The following is a 15427-nucleotide window of genomic DNA, read 5'->3' as shown; positions in this document are numbered from 1 at the left end:
AAGAAGGAAAAAAAAACATGCTACTGGGCTAATGCAGAGAAAGCAAAGGGGTGCTTTGAGGCCAGTGGTACATTCCTCACCTGAGCCTCTGGGCCACACGTGTGGAGTGGGAGAGCCCCTGGGGCACGAGGGGTCAAAAGGTTGCCCATGCTCTGCACTTGAACTTGGTAAACACATCCAAGAGTGTGTCTATGGGAAGACATTAAGAGGAAATAACTGGGGCCATGTCATTACTTAACAGAACATAGACAAAAATAGTGGAGAAAAATAGCTGAGAATACAGAAAAATATGCCTCACAATGACGCAATATTAGATATAAAGATATTAGGATCCTTCTTATGTAGCCTACTACATTTATAAACTGTGTCAACACAGTGCCTTGAAAGGTATCGGCAATAAAGCCGGTGCAGTGATTAAACAACAGTGCGTACAAGAGACAACACTGCCTTGCGAGGCGACTCTTGTGTTTATGGTGGAGGTTCCTGGAATGCTCCAGTCTCTGAGGCACTGTGTGTGTGTGTTTATGTGAGTGTGCATTTCTAAAATGGAATGTGTGTGTGTGTGTGTGTGTGTGTGTGTGTGTGTGTGTGTGTGTGTTAAAAGCCCCCCTCCTCCCCGTGCTGTGCAGTGTCTCTGATGTGCTGTTCAGTAACTGGATCTCCAGCCTGTTACCATGCGTACCGACCCACCCGAGGGCCAGTCTGCAGGCTCCCTGTGACTCCACTAGCTATATTTAGGGCAGGAACATGCGGCTGGGCGACCTGTGACATGTATCACCGGCAAAAACAGAAGCCAATGCTGCAAAACAGCCACGCCGGCCTGTCACTGGCAAACCACAGTTACCACACAGGGCCCTCCCTCCTACAGAGGAATCTACATCAGCAAAACAAAACCCCAAGACCAATATGAAAGAAATCAAAACTGTGTGGCCGGCTTTCAGTTTTGTTTTTTAAGAGAAAGCACAACTAGTGTTCATAAAAAAAAACAGCAGTGTCATCCCAGTGCTAACATGTATTGAAGAGAGCCAGCCCGGCCAGTTCCTTGCCTATGCTGTTTTGAGCTTCCAGCATTACATTCTCATGTGCCAGTGATACACATGTGGTTCTGACAGATGTGAGAGAGCATGAAGGCCCACACCCATTGATTGGTAGTGTGTGTGTGTGTGTGTGTGTGTGTGTGTGTGTGTGTGTGGGTGGGTGGGTGGAGACAGGATATTGGAAAAGAAGGTAACTGAGCAGAAATGTATTTCAAAACAATAGACGCCAGTTTCATTCTGACCATCAGGTCTTGTTTAAACAAGGACTCAGGGACCGGAGTCATGTCTAAATTCACAAATGTATAAGAATATACTTTGGAATTGCATCATGCCATTCATAACCAGTTGTAGGAAAAAGATAAGACTTGTGTGCAATGAGGTACAGCTGATATAAATGTTTACCCAGCAGAATGACACCAACTTCACTCAAACTGGCATGGAGGAACGTGTCAGCAGTACTTGTGCCAGTGAGCGGCTCCTGAATAAAAGACACCACTATTCTGAAAGGTCAAATGGTCAAGTGCTGCCTATTTAAGTCAATAAAGGCCTTAAATGGCCTTTTCACAAACTGATCTCTGCAGCTCTGCAGGTGCATAGAATAAAATAAGTAGCACTGGATACTGAAGTTAAACCAAAACATCTTCACATTTCTTTCAAATTTCTGGCACGTTTCACACAGTACCCAAGAAATAGTCCAGAAGTTAAGATCCCCTCATCATTATTATATTGTGCCCTGAGGGCACTGTCAATCGCTGTAAGATCATGTAGCCATGATATCTTTCAACGATGCTTGACACTCAAAAAACAGATAGATAGATAGATACTTTATTGATCCTCAAGGGGAAATTCAAGAATAACACATCTGTGATAAAATACCAATACAACCTTTATAAGGCAAAGAGAACATTAAATGATTGGGCAGCACTGGGTAAGCCGCAGCCTCTCAGACAAGACAAATTGGACTTAACACGCAATGATAGTATTTTGAGGATGGATCAGAGAGAAGTTATATCAAATCTCGAGGTGAGATGACTAATGCTACACACCACCATCTGACATTACAATAACCGCGACAAATTGATTGCATATTGAAATGTTGTGGAGTCATTGTTTAAAATATCAATGTCATAGACAATTTTCGATAATAACGATAAGCTTTTCAGTTGAACTAATGTCTGCCCCGGTTTCTGGATATGAACCCCAACGTTACTCGACGGTTCGACATTGAAGGCAACATATTTCCTCCTCATATGTTACTTACATTACAACAAATCTAGAAGTAAACGTTAGGCATTGCTGTCTCATTACACAGTTAGTGAGTTTGCCATGGCCACACGGGAAAAGTGCCAAATCACAGTCCCTGTCAGACACTGCATAACCTACGAAGCTGACTATTAACTTAACTGCGGTTGTCAAGCAGGCGACGAGCTATATCTATTGGCTAACTAAGCAAACGCATAACTGCTCCATAGGGCTATCAATTACTTTAACACCAGGTGGGCGAAATGACAGTGGTTGGTATTTAAAGCTTTAAAAGGTAGGACACCTCATGCAGCTGCCTCGCAGTTTGACAGATGCAGGTAGATAAGCCACCGTTACCATAGCTAGCCAGGAGAGATAGCCTAGGGATAAGCTCTTTTCGGTGCTGTGCAGGTTAGCAGCAACACCCTGCTAACGCTAGCTGCTTGTGCGTTAATTAACGAGATCATCAACACAATCATTTGCACTACAAAATACGTTTTGTTATTGCCAGAGCTCTATAACACCAGTAGTTGTCGGTATGGAAAGATAAAGTCAAACTGCCCAGCTGCTTTGATGAGTGCATATAGTAATGGCTAAGTTAGCAGGCTGCAGCTAACACGTTTAAATGCTAGCCAGCTATTTCCCCTCCCCCAAACGGAGAGCTAGTTGGCTAGGCCTAGCAAGCTAACCAAGCGGATGCCTGGCGGGTTAATGAACTAACGTTATGGAGACATCATAGGCTTAAACCAAATACATAGACAGCGTGCATAACACAATTTCACGAGTTGTTTCGCTCTCAGAGTAACACTGCAAGCTTAACCGCCATGTGAAGTAACGTTACTTTTAGCTATCTTGCCTGCAACATACCGTGGTTTTCCCTCCCTCCCTATTTGCCTATCCATGACAGCCCGATTCCACTCAGATATGAAACCTAGTTAGCTGGCTTGCTAACTATAGTGTGAAAACTACTTATTAAACTGTCTAACGTTGGCCAACATGTGAAACAAGCGATTTTTGTAATTATACCTCACTCTCCACGACATCATGATAAGCAGGTGGAGGATCAAACCCTCCAGTCCCAGTTCGAGTAGTATTCTCGCTGTCTCCACCGGGCCCCGACCCGGGCGCAGGCCCACTTTCCATCGGCTCATATCCATACCCGAGCCCGGGGCTTTCGTTGGTGAGGAGTGCAACAGCTTCGTTAATGTCATTTTTGGCTAAACGCAAGGCTTTCCTAATAGCAACAGGGTCCGGAAAGCCCATGCAGAGAAGCGTTGTCATATGTTGCTCCTCTTCAGTCTCCATAATTGATTGTTTTATCCTATAGACTTAGTAGGGTGGTATATTGCACAGACTTCTAGCTGTGCACGCCGCCATGTTTACAGTCCGATGGTATTCTGTCACGACGGATGCCCATAACAGAGTAGAAAGCGGGCGGGTCTCTTTGCGACGTATTCGTGGCTCCAAGGAGCGTCACCTCGACCCACCCATGTAACCAATCCAACAGAGGCTCAAACTGCAAATTACACACATTTTCTCCTTACGTTTTGAAAATACCTTTCTGCCTATATTTCTCAGAGAACACTGGTTGAATTTATTTTTTAGATAAATTCTCTCCTCGGGAAAATGCGATAAATTAAAGATACAATTATAATACTCTTAAGTAAAAAATAAAACATGCTCATGGGGACACTTAAAAATATGAGTAAACGTGAAATAATCGGGAATGGGGTGACCACAACCACAAAGAGAAATGCGTCACGTGAAAAGCGCTATCTGATCATGTGATTATTTACATGGAAAATGGCCGCCACTGGAGAAGAGGCAGCTGCGATGGACAGCATCTCCAAGGCCCCTATTCCCCCATCGGCATTGAATATCAAAACGGACCCAGATTCTCGGTTAGAAAATACAAGCGTTGAAGGCGTCACTGAAAGTCAGCCTCCTGTCTCCAAAAAGGGCAGCAACAACAGTAAGCGACAGGCCTGCACCTCGATTCATTTCCAGTCCAAACAAAGCTAGGTTGTTAGCTATTAGCTGGTCAGTTTGTAATCTATTTATCTTAGTAAATTCCAGCATTCAGTTGTCTTTATGCCATTATTTATAACAGGTAAGCTGTTTTAGGCCTACCTGGCAGGGTCATTGCATTACTCAAGTCTTTATTCTCATCTCATCAATAGTTTGCTAGCTAGTTGATTCGAAGGTTCAGTTATAATTGCATCATCAGCCGTCAAACATGAGAACATGTTAAATGTAAGCGTGGGTCTAGTGTCATTTATCTGGGGTGTCTACGTTTTTATGTGCCTGTCTATGTCCATTCCCAAATTCCCCTGTAACATATATTTTGCGCACATGCGTTCCTTGAATGAACATGACAACTTTTCTTTTGTGCAGATGATGGGAGTGTGGAAACCGCGGAGGAGGCTGTCGAACCAGCAGAGCCTGACATCGATGAACTCTGCAAAGATATGTTTGATAAAATGGCCGTCTTTCTACAAGGCGAGCTTACAGGTACTTACATCACAGACTTTCTAATGAGGAGACACAGCACTCCACAGCACAGCACTCCAAAATCCTCCATAGAAATGCATGGGGTTAAGTTGCCCAAGAAGTGCCCAAAATATGGCTGCCGAGTGGAGGGACTTGCCTAAAAGGACTTTGCTTACATTTTGTGTTTGTTTAAACCTGACCTCAAAATACTTTGAAATTGGACATATTGTAAAAGCATTGGATGCTCTGATTGTTGAGCCTTCTGGTGGACCATGACCTTACACTTTCTAAATATCCTAGTGTAGCTCTAGCAGAATTAGATGAGGAGTATTAAAGAAAAGTAGCCTGGAAAATCCAGACCCTGGTAATCTAGAACGATTAAGGGTCTGGCCACGAACAATGTAATGGCCCAACTTGAGGGGCGGCACCAAGCATGCATTTGAAAATCTCACTCCACGCAATTGTATAACACTAGACCAATGTTTACTCTGAATGATTCTGGACTTCGACGCATTTGGATAACACTACGACCAATGTTTACTGATCAGGTTAGCTCGCCTCTGGCCCGCCTATATCAGATATACGATTTGATTGGTTCCCCGTGATGCAAGGGGTAAAAGTAACGTGCATCATTGCTCATTGCCAGAGTGTCTCGCAGAGACGATTCCATTGTGCTCTTGCGAGAACTCTGGATTTCCAGGGTAAAAGAAAAGCAAAGCTGGACGAATATGTAATCGCTTGAAGAGTCTTTATGCAGGGACTAGGAGGATTATGTGTCATCATTTATATTGGATGGTTTGTGTTACCATGGTTTTAAATTTGATGAGAAATTATGTAATATTGTGAAGAAACAAACTCCCACTTCAGTTCACTGCACTGTAAGGTCATAATTGATTTGTAATGAAATTGATAGATGTATTAATGATAAAACGTACATTTTAAGAACACTTACCGTAGTTTTATCTGTTTCAATTAAAATTTACATTTGACATTTATTCATTTAGCAGACGCTTTTATCCATTACACATGTCAATTCTATTACAAGGGCCATTCTCCTCAGAGCAACCCGGGGCTAAGTGCCTTGCTTAAGTTCACTACAAACCCACAACTTTTCAGGCTACTGCATTCTAGCCCAGCTCCTTAGCCACTACGCTACCACCACCCAAGATTTGGGCAAGATAAATGTAGCTAAAACAACATTCTCATCTTGTGATGTGTGAAAGGCGTCAGACAAGAGGAAAATCCATACCACTGCAGTTATTGTTAATGTGGTGTATTATTGGTGCACATGAATTCACTATTGTTTCTCATCTGGCCAGCTACCTGTGAAGACTACAAACTCTTGGAAAACATGAACAAACTCACCAGCTTGAAGTATATGGAGATGAAGGACATATCAATAAACATCAGTCGCAACTTACAAGATCTCAACCAGAAATGTAAGCATTGTTATTAGTCAGCACAGTTATAACATTAGTGCGTGATCAATACTATTCCTGGTCTTCAGTGAGGGGATTGTATTGACAAGTATTATATTTGACTGTATTGTATTGCTGACGTTGGAATGATATTTTCCATTTCCTTCAGATGCCAGTTTGCAACCCTACCTTGACCAGATAAACCAGATAGAGGAACAAGTGACGGCACTTGAACAGGCAGCGTACAAAATGGACACCTACTCTAAAAAGCTAGGTGAGCATTTGTCACTAATTTATAAGGGCTCCACATTCATTTCCAAAAAATTAGTTGTGTGCATGATGCAAACTATTCCCCTTATGTGAAACTGACCTTGGGAGGGATAGCAGAGGCCTACTCTACCTGTGATTGGCTCTGACCTCTAGCCTGGCTGACACCAGTATGTCTCCACACTCTCATAGCCTTTTTGCACTGACGGCGAACAGGTTCTGTTCCCGTTTGCAAACCAACATTTGAACTGCTCGGTGCATTTTGAACAAATAAAATCTGGTTCAGAACGTAGGACTTTGGATCAGAGCTGGAACACCAAAAAATATTTGTTTTGTCCTGCGATCGGGAGTTGGCATGACATTCTATCATTCAGAGAGAAGCAGGCTAAAGACATGAATTTTCTCTACATATCGACCGTTACCATGACTAAACAAAACTAATCAACTAGCACTACACTGAAGACATCATATAGCTAATTTCTGCAACTTTCATATCATCCTCCTATTTATGCATCTCATTAACTTTTGTTTATGCATGCAACATCCTCTGTTGATGATGCATCCTTGGTTCCGTTCAAAACTGGTTGAAATGCCGGCAGGTTCACTAGATGGCACCAAGGTTAAAACTAGATGTACCGCATAGCGGTACAAAATATGACCGCCGCTCAGTCCTGTACATCCGTTCCGCGAAAATAAATCACACTTCAATTTGTCTCCATATTTTACTCCATCCCCCACTCTTGAAACTTTTGTGTATGCTTGTTTGGCATGCCTGAGTGTGTGTGTGCGGCTGCACAGAAAGTACCCTACTGGTGCTGAAAAGGTGAATAGATTGTAGAATAGCCAAAGAAGATGTAGAATTGTTATAAAACCTTTAAAATCTCTAAACAATCACAAGTAGGGCAGTTCATCACAGTTCATCCATTGCAACTGGATTGATGAAAGGTCACTTACACCTGTAGGCTACATTGTATTTGGGAAAAGCAAAAGTTATCAGCATAATGTTATTTATTTATTTATTTTTTTATGTATTTATAAACAAAAACATCTCTGTCAGTTCCATGCCGTTTTCAACAGCTATCAAAAACAAAGGTCATTTTTTGGATGGATGGATTTTTGTGAATGTTTCTTCTTCTACATAAGATTTTAGTCATCTTTAGTTCATGTAATACTTTATTGTCAATGCACAAATTAAGTAACAGTAGTCTGAAACGTTATTGTTAATGCACAAATTAAGTAACAGTAGCCTAGTCTGAAACGAAATGCTGTTTTACATCTAACCAGTGGTGCAAATAACTGACATGTCCAAATGGGCCTTGATGAAATGCGCCGCTAGACTGTTCATACACATTTTAACGGGCCAAAGTTGAAAAGCTTTTGTCCGTTATTGTTAGTGCAAATATAGGCTGATTCATGTTCCCTTGCATTGTTTAACTGAGGTCCATGGCTAGTCTGGCTTTCATCAGACCAAGCTCAATCTTTTAAGAAATCAAAAAATAAATAGCGGGCAGATCAGGCTGGGTTCACCCAGCCTAGTCCATAGGCACCGATATTGTTTAATTTTCCGATTGAGATATACACGCTCTGGCTATTCTAAATGCAAAAATGCATCAGGGAGTTATGACAAAACGGTAACTAACAAACTAGATCCTAATAGAAAGTTGTTAGCTTCCCTAAGCTACAGGTAGGATTATAAGGTAGGCCTATTGACAACATAAATTGTCAATAGGCTATGCTGGCGACACAAATAAAATCTCCTTTGAAACCAATGGCTTCGCCTTACAGTATCAAGCGGACTTAAACTGTCATATCGTGGCGAAAAGTTGTAATAACATTCACGCAGCTCCATGAGTCAAGGAAAGCGAATGAAGTAGCCACTTCTAAATGGGACCCACTACACAGTAGCTTAAGGTGTTTTGCTAAAGCAGCCATAATGAAATGAAGGTGTCATTGTTTGGATACTTCACACACACGTGCTTTTTAATTTCACAGACTACAACTACCAAGCTGTAATCAAAGCACATCGATTCCCCTCACACCCTGCACGCACTTAAAACAAAATAAACAGGCGTCTCAGTCTCACGCATGTATAGGCAAAACTGTATCAGACCCGATTGTAACGTTGGTAAATCTTCCATTGCACAGAATGATTTTGTAGCACGTGCAATAAATGACAGTCGAAAGATACAAACAGTGCTGCTATCAATTTGCTTGGTATAACCGCATTTATAGTTTTCTACAAATGCAATCAATCAAATGCCTCCATCACTCAACCAACGCTAACGGTAACATTACCTAGGTCCTTATTGATATTACAAGATTAACGCGTGCCTGCAGTAAAACCAAGCATGTCGAGAAACATCCTTAGATTTATTTCGGCTTCAAGAAGAAATGGGAATTACACTTCATGTGAACATCGTCCTATCCTTATTAGATGTTCGCTGCGGTAAATTACAGTCCTTGTATGAAGCGTCCATTGTTTTTTCCAACCCACTTTTAACTTCCAACAAAATTACGTCTCACTGCAACGATGCGCCATCTAGTGGACAAACGACTACTTCTCGCCAATACTGAAAATGCAGCCATGATGATGATGATGATGATGAATATTTATTTTGGCTTTCTTTTAATCCTACTGATTTTCATTTTTTACCGGGGGGCAAATCACAAATGAGTGATTATGAGCCAGGTTGATGTGGGCCCTTGAGACCAACATACCATAAAAGATTCACAGAGAACTGTGTCTGCCCTACCCTCCTTTCGGGGGTCCAGTCCAGCGGGGGGGCTGCAGATGAAAACGAAAAATGACGGTTCCATGCTATCCATGTGGGGGTACATGCTCACCAAGTTTTGTGTACCCCGGTCTTTCAGTGTCGGGGAATCCTTGTTGGTGTACGTCACTAAATGTATACATAAATTATTTTATTGTAAGGCCCCATGAACGAAAGTGCACAAAACTTGGCATGCATTCAGAGGGTGTCATAATGATCCTACTCTTTTAATTTTCGTGCAGTTTTGACCTTGTCAGCCAGAGATATTGAGATGAAAACACCTCATTTTTTGCTTTTTAATTTTTTAACTAGGTGGCGCTATACATGAAATAAGTGGTAATGGGATGGGTTGACATGCCCCTTTAAGACCAACATACAAAAAAAAAGGTGGACCTCCTAGGCCCTACGGTTCTCGAGATATTCACAGAAAACTGTCTCCGCCACCTACAGGCCAGTTGGTGTATAGTAACATAAATTAATTTATTGTGTGGCCCCCCATGAACGGAATTCCACAAAACTTGGCGTGCATACATAGGGTGTCATAATGATCCTACACTTCCAATTTTGTGCAGTTTTGACTATGTTAGGTCACAGATACCTTCAATTACACCACCTCATTTTTACTTTTTGTGTTTAACTAGGTGGGCTATACATGAAATGAGTGGTTATGGAATGGGTTGACATGGCCCCTTGAGATCAACATACAAAAAAAATGGTCCTCCTAAACCCTACGGTTTTGAGATATTCACAGAAAACTGTGTCTGCCCCCCCTCCTTTCGGGGTCCAATTCAGCGGAGGGCTACAGATCAAAACGAAAAACAATGGTTCCATGCTATCCATGTGGGGTTACATGTCCACCAAGTTTCGTGTACCCGGTCTTTCAGTGTCCCGGGAATCATTGGACGGAAATTTGGGCATGCTAAAAAAGGAAAAAAGAAAAAAAAAAAAAAAAATCTGACTAAACCTATATGACCGCCGCTTAAGCGTGCGGTCATAATAATTCTGAACCAAACCGGTTCAAGAACGCCCTCAGTTCACTTTCGATTGTCAAGGGATGTAACCACTGTTGCAGTTAAACTTAAGTCGTACATCAAACTCTTATTGAATCCTTTCGGAAGTACAGCAAACATGTTCTTTTTGTAAAGGATTTAAGTGCAGTTGTTTACTCCATTTCAAAGAAAATACACATCTATGTTTAATACTAACCCCGTCAAAGTAACCATTGGTTGTGCACAAACTAAGTGGTGCCAATTGTCCTCCTTGTCATTGTATAAAAATGTACATAGTAGTTTTATTCATCAAAAACATCACCAGTGTACATCACTTCAAAGTTTATTTGTTCCATGCATTTCTTGCCTCAGATTAACACACACTGCTTTAGTCACAATCTACTAAATTACAACCAACAACACCTGTTAAAAATAAGTAGTCCTTTTTGTCAATACTGCTTTCCATTCATGAAATCCATGAATGTTACAACTACTGTGGAGCTAATTTAATCATCAAACATAATGTCAGTTACTGCTTTAAAGGACCTCCTGTACTGCCTTATAAACAGCCTTCTATTGCTGTTGGCTACCAAGTTTGCTTATTTGACAAATATCAGATATTTATATGTATATCCATTGCATGTGTGCTATTATTAGTTGGACATTCTTCCCATCTCAAATTACCTCCTGAAACTCTACCACCAGGTGTCACTGTCCACCCATATATCACCCTGTAGAATGATAGCTCCTGAGTTTCAAGGTTCTCATGTGAATGTTCTAATGGCCAACCTGTTAAGTACATTGGTCTGTTTTGCTCACAGGTTTAGCAACAATAGGCATTGCTTGCCAAAAAATGCAGTGATATTATAACCTCTATGCTTGTGTGATGGTCCCTAAGAGTTTCAGAACAACATATGTTTAGTTGTCCTTGCCATTGCTGTCATAAACACCAGTGTTTTTTTTACCCTTTTGACCATTTTGAGAAGTGCATTATGCTTACTATGGAACATGTGATGTCATTGTCAGAGGCAAAGTTCAAAAAGCTGGAGAAGCGGTGAGAGGACACTGTGCTCTGTTGCACTGTCAGAACCCCAAGTCTGAGCAAGTTTGGAGGAGTCCGTTGCCGTCAGCCTGCTTCTAGAATTAGGGACATTGGCTTGCTGTGGGAATAGTGTGCACTGTACACAACGTTAAGACTCCCTTTGAACGGAAGAGCATGGGTGGAAACGCATATCAAGAAGTGCTCACATCTGATATCTGATTCTGTACTCACTCAACTACCCTTTATGAAGGGGCACATCCTTGGTGAAAAAGACTAAAGGACAGAATCCATAGTATGCACCCCATCAAATGTACCTTGTGTATGTCTTTCAACCCTGTCATTTATTTTGCTTTAATTGGATATGCATTCCACACATGAAAATCACTGGGAAGTCATTACGAGAAAATATGTTTTGTAACCTGACATTTTTTGTCCTGACAAAGTCTTCTGTGGCTACTTTTTATGGCTCTCTTCTCTCTGTTCCTGTTCTAAAGATCATATTAATGTAGCCCATTATACAGCCTGTATGGAAGTAGTACATGCCTACAACCCCCTGCTGAGTGAAGCTTGTTTTAGCAGTTTTAACATGCTTTAATATAGCACTTCCATTCCACTTGAATCGCTACAAATCCACGTTTTGTCATTTAAATGGTGCATCATACGCAGTTTAAATGAGCATTGATGTTCTTTGCTACCCAAGATGATAATCTGGAGGAGACCTTAACGTAAATCTCCTGGCCATGTTTATGTTCAGTCAGAGTGTTAATGTGCCTGTGCTTTCATCTGTGTGTTTTTCAGTGATTCAGAATTAGTAACTTTGGAAGTAAGTCCTGTGTGTTGACCTAACACTGGTCATAAGCATTAATGCCTTCATTGTTTTGTACATGAACTTCATATGAGCTGGCTTTTATTTGTAAAATGGCATGTAATAAGCAGGCATGCATAACATTTAAGTTATATGATGAGGCCTCTGAGACCTTTAGGACAATCTCACTTATTACATTTTTGGAATTGTCTCTGTTTTTGTAACAATTTCTCTTTTTTTTTTCTTCAATAAAACAGTATTGTAAAATGTGCTTGCAGATGCAACAGGAATTAAAAACTAATTTATGTTACATGTGTCTGTGTATGTGGGTAAGAGAACAGCCAGCAGGTGGTAGTCAAGCTCTACATATCAATGGATTGAAGACTTCATTGTCAAGAACCTTTGCCTCATTTTGACTTCTCATGTATATAATTTTCAGGCCTTTTCAGCCATGGCTGTCCTTTACAAGGTGCATTATATGTGTCAAATAAGTAGTGACCCTATGACAGATCACAAAAGAGCACATACATGTGCACTGGTGTTCTTCAGCTTTAAGACCCATTTAGACTGCAAGCGACTAGCAGCAAGATACCATGGAATGTTAATGTAATTCAGCAATTATAAGCGAAATAACCATTGGCAAGAAAGTTAAACCAATTTCAACTTTTCAAGCAACAAGCGAATCATTGGCAATGTGTGTGCGGCATTAGGCCAACTCACTCTTTCATGGGAATTTAGACCATGTTAGGTTTTAAGACACGTCTCAAATGTCATTGACAAGCAATGAGCGAAGTCTGTTGCACATTGAACTAAAGCCATCATGTGGCATGCTGGGGCACTGTGTTGACCTTACATGCAGGATGTTATTAAATTAGTATTGGTATTAAATTATTATTATTAAGTTATTAAATTAGCTTTTATTCTTTGCTTTGATTGTTGCCAGTTGCCCATCAATGAAAATAGTTCAGCTGAGAACCATTTTTCTTAGCTTTGCAAGAGGGAAAAGCAGTTCTTTATTGCTTTATTAGTTAAGTAGTATATTCAATATTCATTAACAGCATATTTCAAAACCTACAAATGGTAATAGTAAATCATATACCTTTCATGTGCTATATACTCCTCTGAAGAAAGGGAACAATGAGAGGGAGGACCATTTGTACAGAATTGGATTTATCAACAAAGCAAAACAAAACATGTTGCTATCTTTGGTGTTGCACATCAAACAAGAGGTATCAGGTCTGACCACTGATACTGACATTGATTGAGAACCATTGCTACTGTTGCCAGGGATGTTTAAGGACAACACTGATAGCATTATCTTTAAAATAGACACACAAGATACGAGGAGGCTTGCCTCATATAGCTTTTGCTCACATACATAGCTTCAGACCTCACATGGCTGAGGGCAGATTGTCAGCAATTACTCTATTATCAAATGTAAATATTTTCCCCAGATGGACCGCGGTGAAAAGTGTGACCTTAGGAAGAGATATCATATGGAGTCGATTTGACCAGTATCTGCCCAGTGGAGGTTGTGTGTGTGTGTGTGTGTGCATGTGCATGTGACGGTGTGAGAGAGTGTGTGTGTGTGAGAAAGTGTGTTATGGGGGACTGAGCTGACATAAAAACAGTGAAACACTTTGTCTAAAAACCATGGACCGATCCTGAGGATGACTTTCACTTTGGACACAGGGCCAAAGGCACTATGAGAAATAACTAACTCCACACATGGGCATCTAGCTCTTCTGTTTATCATTGCGGTCACATGCTTTCAACACACGAATACACACACATACATATGGATCAGAGTGAGGAGGACCCTAGAGAATGTATACACAATGTTGAAATTTGTAGAGCAATTGCTATGGGACATTGCGCAAGTGTCAGATCCAGGCCTCACAGTTTTATTGAGCTCATCGCTCTACATGTTTACAAAAGGACTGGGCTGACATTTCTTGTGATGACGTGCCTTCTATCCCTGCTGTATACCATTTGTTTAATACTAATCTCTCTGTTTCCAAACTCTCTAAATCCCTCGTAGGTTATTGCTCGTCAGCTTGCACTCATTGCATGTAGTTTAATGGAAAGTGAATCTGCAAGTGTTGAAAGTGTGTGTGTGTGTGTGAAGGGGGGGGGGGGCTTACCCACCATCTTCTGGGTACTGCTGGGCACGATATGATTGTTAGGATAAGCATCTATCTGCATTTCTCTCTCTCTCTGTCTCTCTCTTTCACACAGTCACACACACACACACACACACACACACACACACAACCACTGCAAGGATTCAACTTGTTTAGGAAACTGAGACTTCGAGATCATTCTTCAGTCTGCTGGTCCATTATGATTGATCAAACTGATCCAACCTAAGTATCCTCAATCATCCTCTGTGTCAGAGCAGAAAAAATGTGGCCATCACAGGCCATGTCTCTGCACAGGGATCATCTGGTGATTTAAGACAGCTGACAGGGATGACATTGACAAAAAACTACCATTTACGCATTGTATGGGTGCTTGCCCAGTGTACACGGGCGCGCAAAATAAACATGTAAAATCCTCCATAAAAACGTGTCTTTGTGGCTCTGATTCTGGCACCTACTATTATTACCTCAAGCTCATGGGGATTACTTTTGATCATGTGAGGGTTTTTCAGATTCAAAAATTGAAAACTGGGTTTCAAAATGGCCTCAATAAAAAAAAGAACTGGCTTTTTATGTTTCCTTTTGACTTCATCAATCACTCAAGAATGTTAAATAGCAATCTGACCCCGGTCACGCAGGGAAAATTACATAAGCTTTAACTATAAACACACTTCCTATACAAAGCTGGCAGACTTCCGGTCCACTTTGCCCCAGTAAAACTTCTCACAGTATGGGTGTGAGGTTTAACCTGCATCTACCCTTCATTTTGGTCATGTGATCGGTCAGAGCACACAAGCCGATGAGGCAGCCAGTGATACATTCTTATTTACATAGCTGTTCTTAACCATAGAACTCTACATCTTGGACACAGCGCATTGTAATGTTTTTGAGATATTCAATAAGTTTAAGTTAAGTTCAATAAGTTTGTTGGCATATCTCCGTGGTGGTCACTACTTTTTTGACATAGCACCTCTTGGCCAGCGGAAAAGGGTGGTGAGTTATAGTCATGATCAGACAACACTCATAGATTTTTTTAGAGCTGTCAGAAGATCTCTCTGGGCTTTCTCTCTCATATATACATGTCTTTGATTTCAGAGTCATGAAACAAATGCCTTTGATGCACATATTGGCACCTTTAGCACTTTCTGATCTTTACAATTTACAATGACTTGACATTTGTTTCATGATTGAATGTTTGATCATGAATACACAGGTACTATTATTA

General features: G+C 41.0%; 2 protein-coding genes across 2 annotated transcripts in view; one reads left to right on the top strand and one right to left on the bottom strand.

The window, feature by feature from the left end:
- The window catches only part of usp24 (ubiquitin specific peptidase 24), a 54563-nt gene extending 50620 nt beyond the window's left edge, over nt 1-3943 (bottom strand). Inside the window, exon 1 of the mRNA XM_048252043.1 lies at nt 3306-3943. Within this exon, the coding sequence (XP_048108000.1) occupies nt 3306-3584 (279 nt within the window). The 5' untranslated portion in view covers nt 3585-3943. The remainder of the gene's footprint in view (nt 1-3305) is intronic.
- Nucleotides 3944-4039: 96 nt separating this feature from the next.
- On the top strand, nt 4040-12371 carry bloc1s2 (biogenesis of lysosomal organelles complex-1, subunit 2). The gene is made up of 5 exons (XM_048253500.1): nt 4040-4251; nt 4674-4790; nt 6089-6208; nt 6357-6461; nt 11241-12371. Exons 1-5 carry the CDS (start codon nt 4083-4085, stop codon nt 11270-11272), a joined length of 543 nt encoding a protein of 180 aa, XP_048109457.1. The 5' UTR covers nt 4040-4082; the 3' UTR covers nt 11273-12371.
- Nucleotides 12372-15427: the final 3056 nt, after the last annotated feature.

This window comes from Alosa alosa, chromosome 9 (genome assembly GCF_017589495.1).
Source record: "Alosa alosa isolate M-15738 ecotype Scorff River chromosome 9, AALO_Geno_1.1, whole genome shotgun sequence".
NCBI lineage: Eukaryota > Metazoa > Chordata > Actinopteri > Clupeiformes > Clupeidae > Alosa > Alosa alosa.
Note: the sequence above shows the minus strand (reverse complement) of the source record. Positions and strands in the feature narration are given on the sequence as shown.

Coding starts and splice junctions, on each gene's coding strand:
- bloc1s2 (XM_048253500.1), top strand. CDS start 4,083: ATGGCCGCCACTGGAGAAGAGGCAGCTGCGATGGACAGCATCTCCAAG. Junction 4,252..4,673: donor CAAAAAGGGCAGCAACAACA/GTAAGCGACAGG, acceptor TCTTTTGTGCAG/ATGATGGGAGTGTGGAAACC. Junction 6,462..11,240: donor CACCTACTCTAAAAAGCTAG/GTGAGCATTTGT, acceptor TGTCATTGTCAG/AGGCAAAGTTCAAAAAGCTG.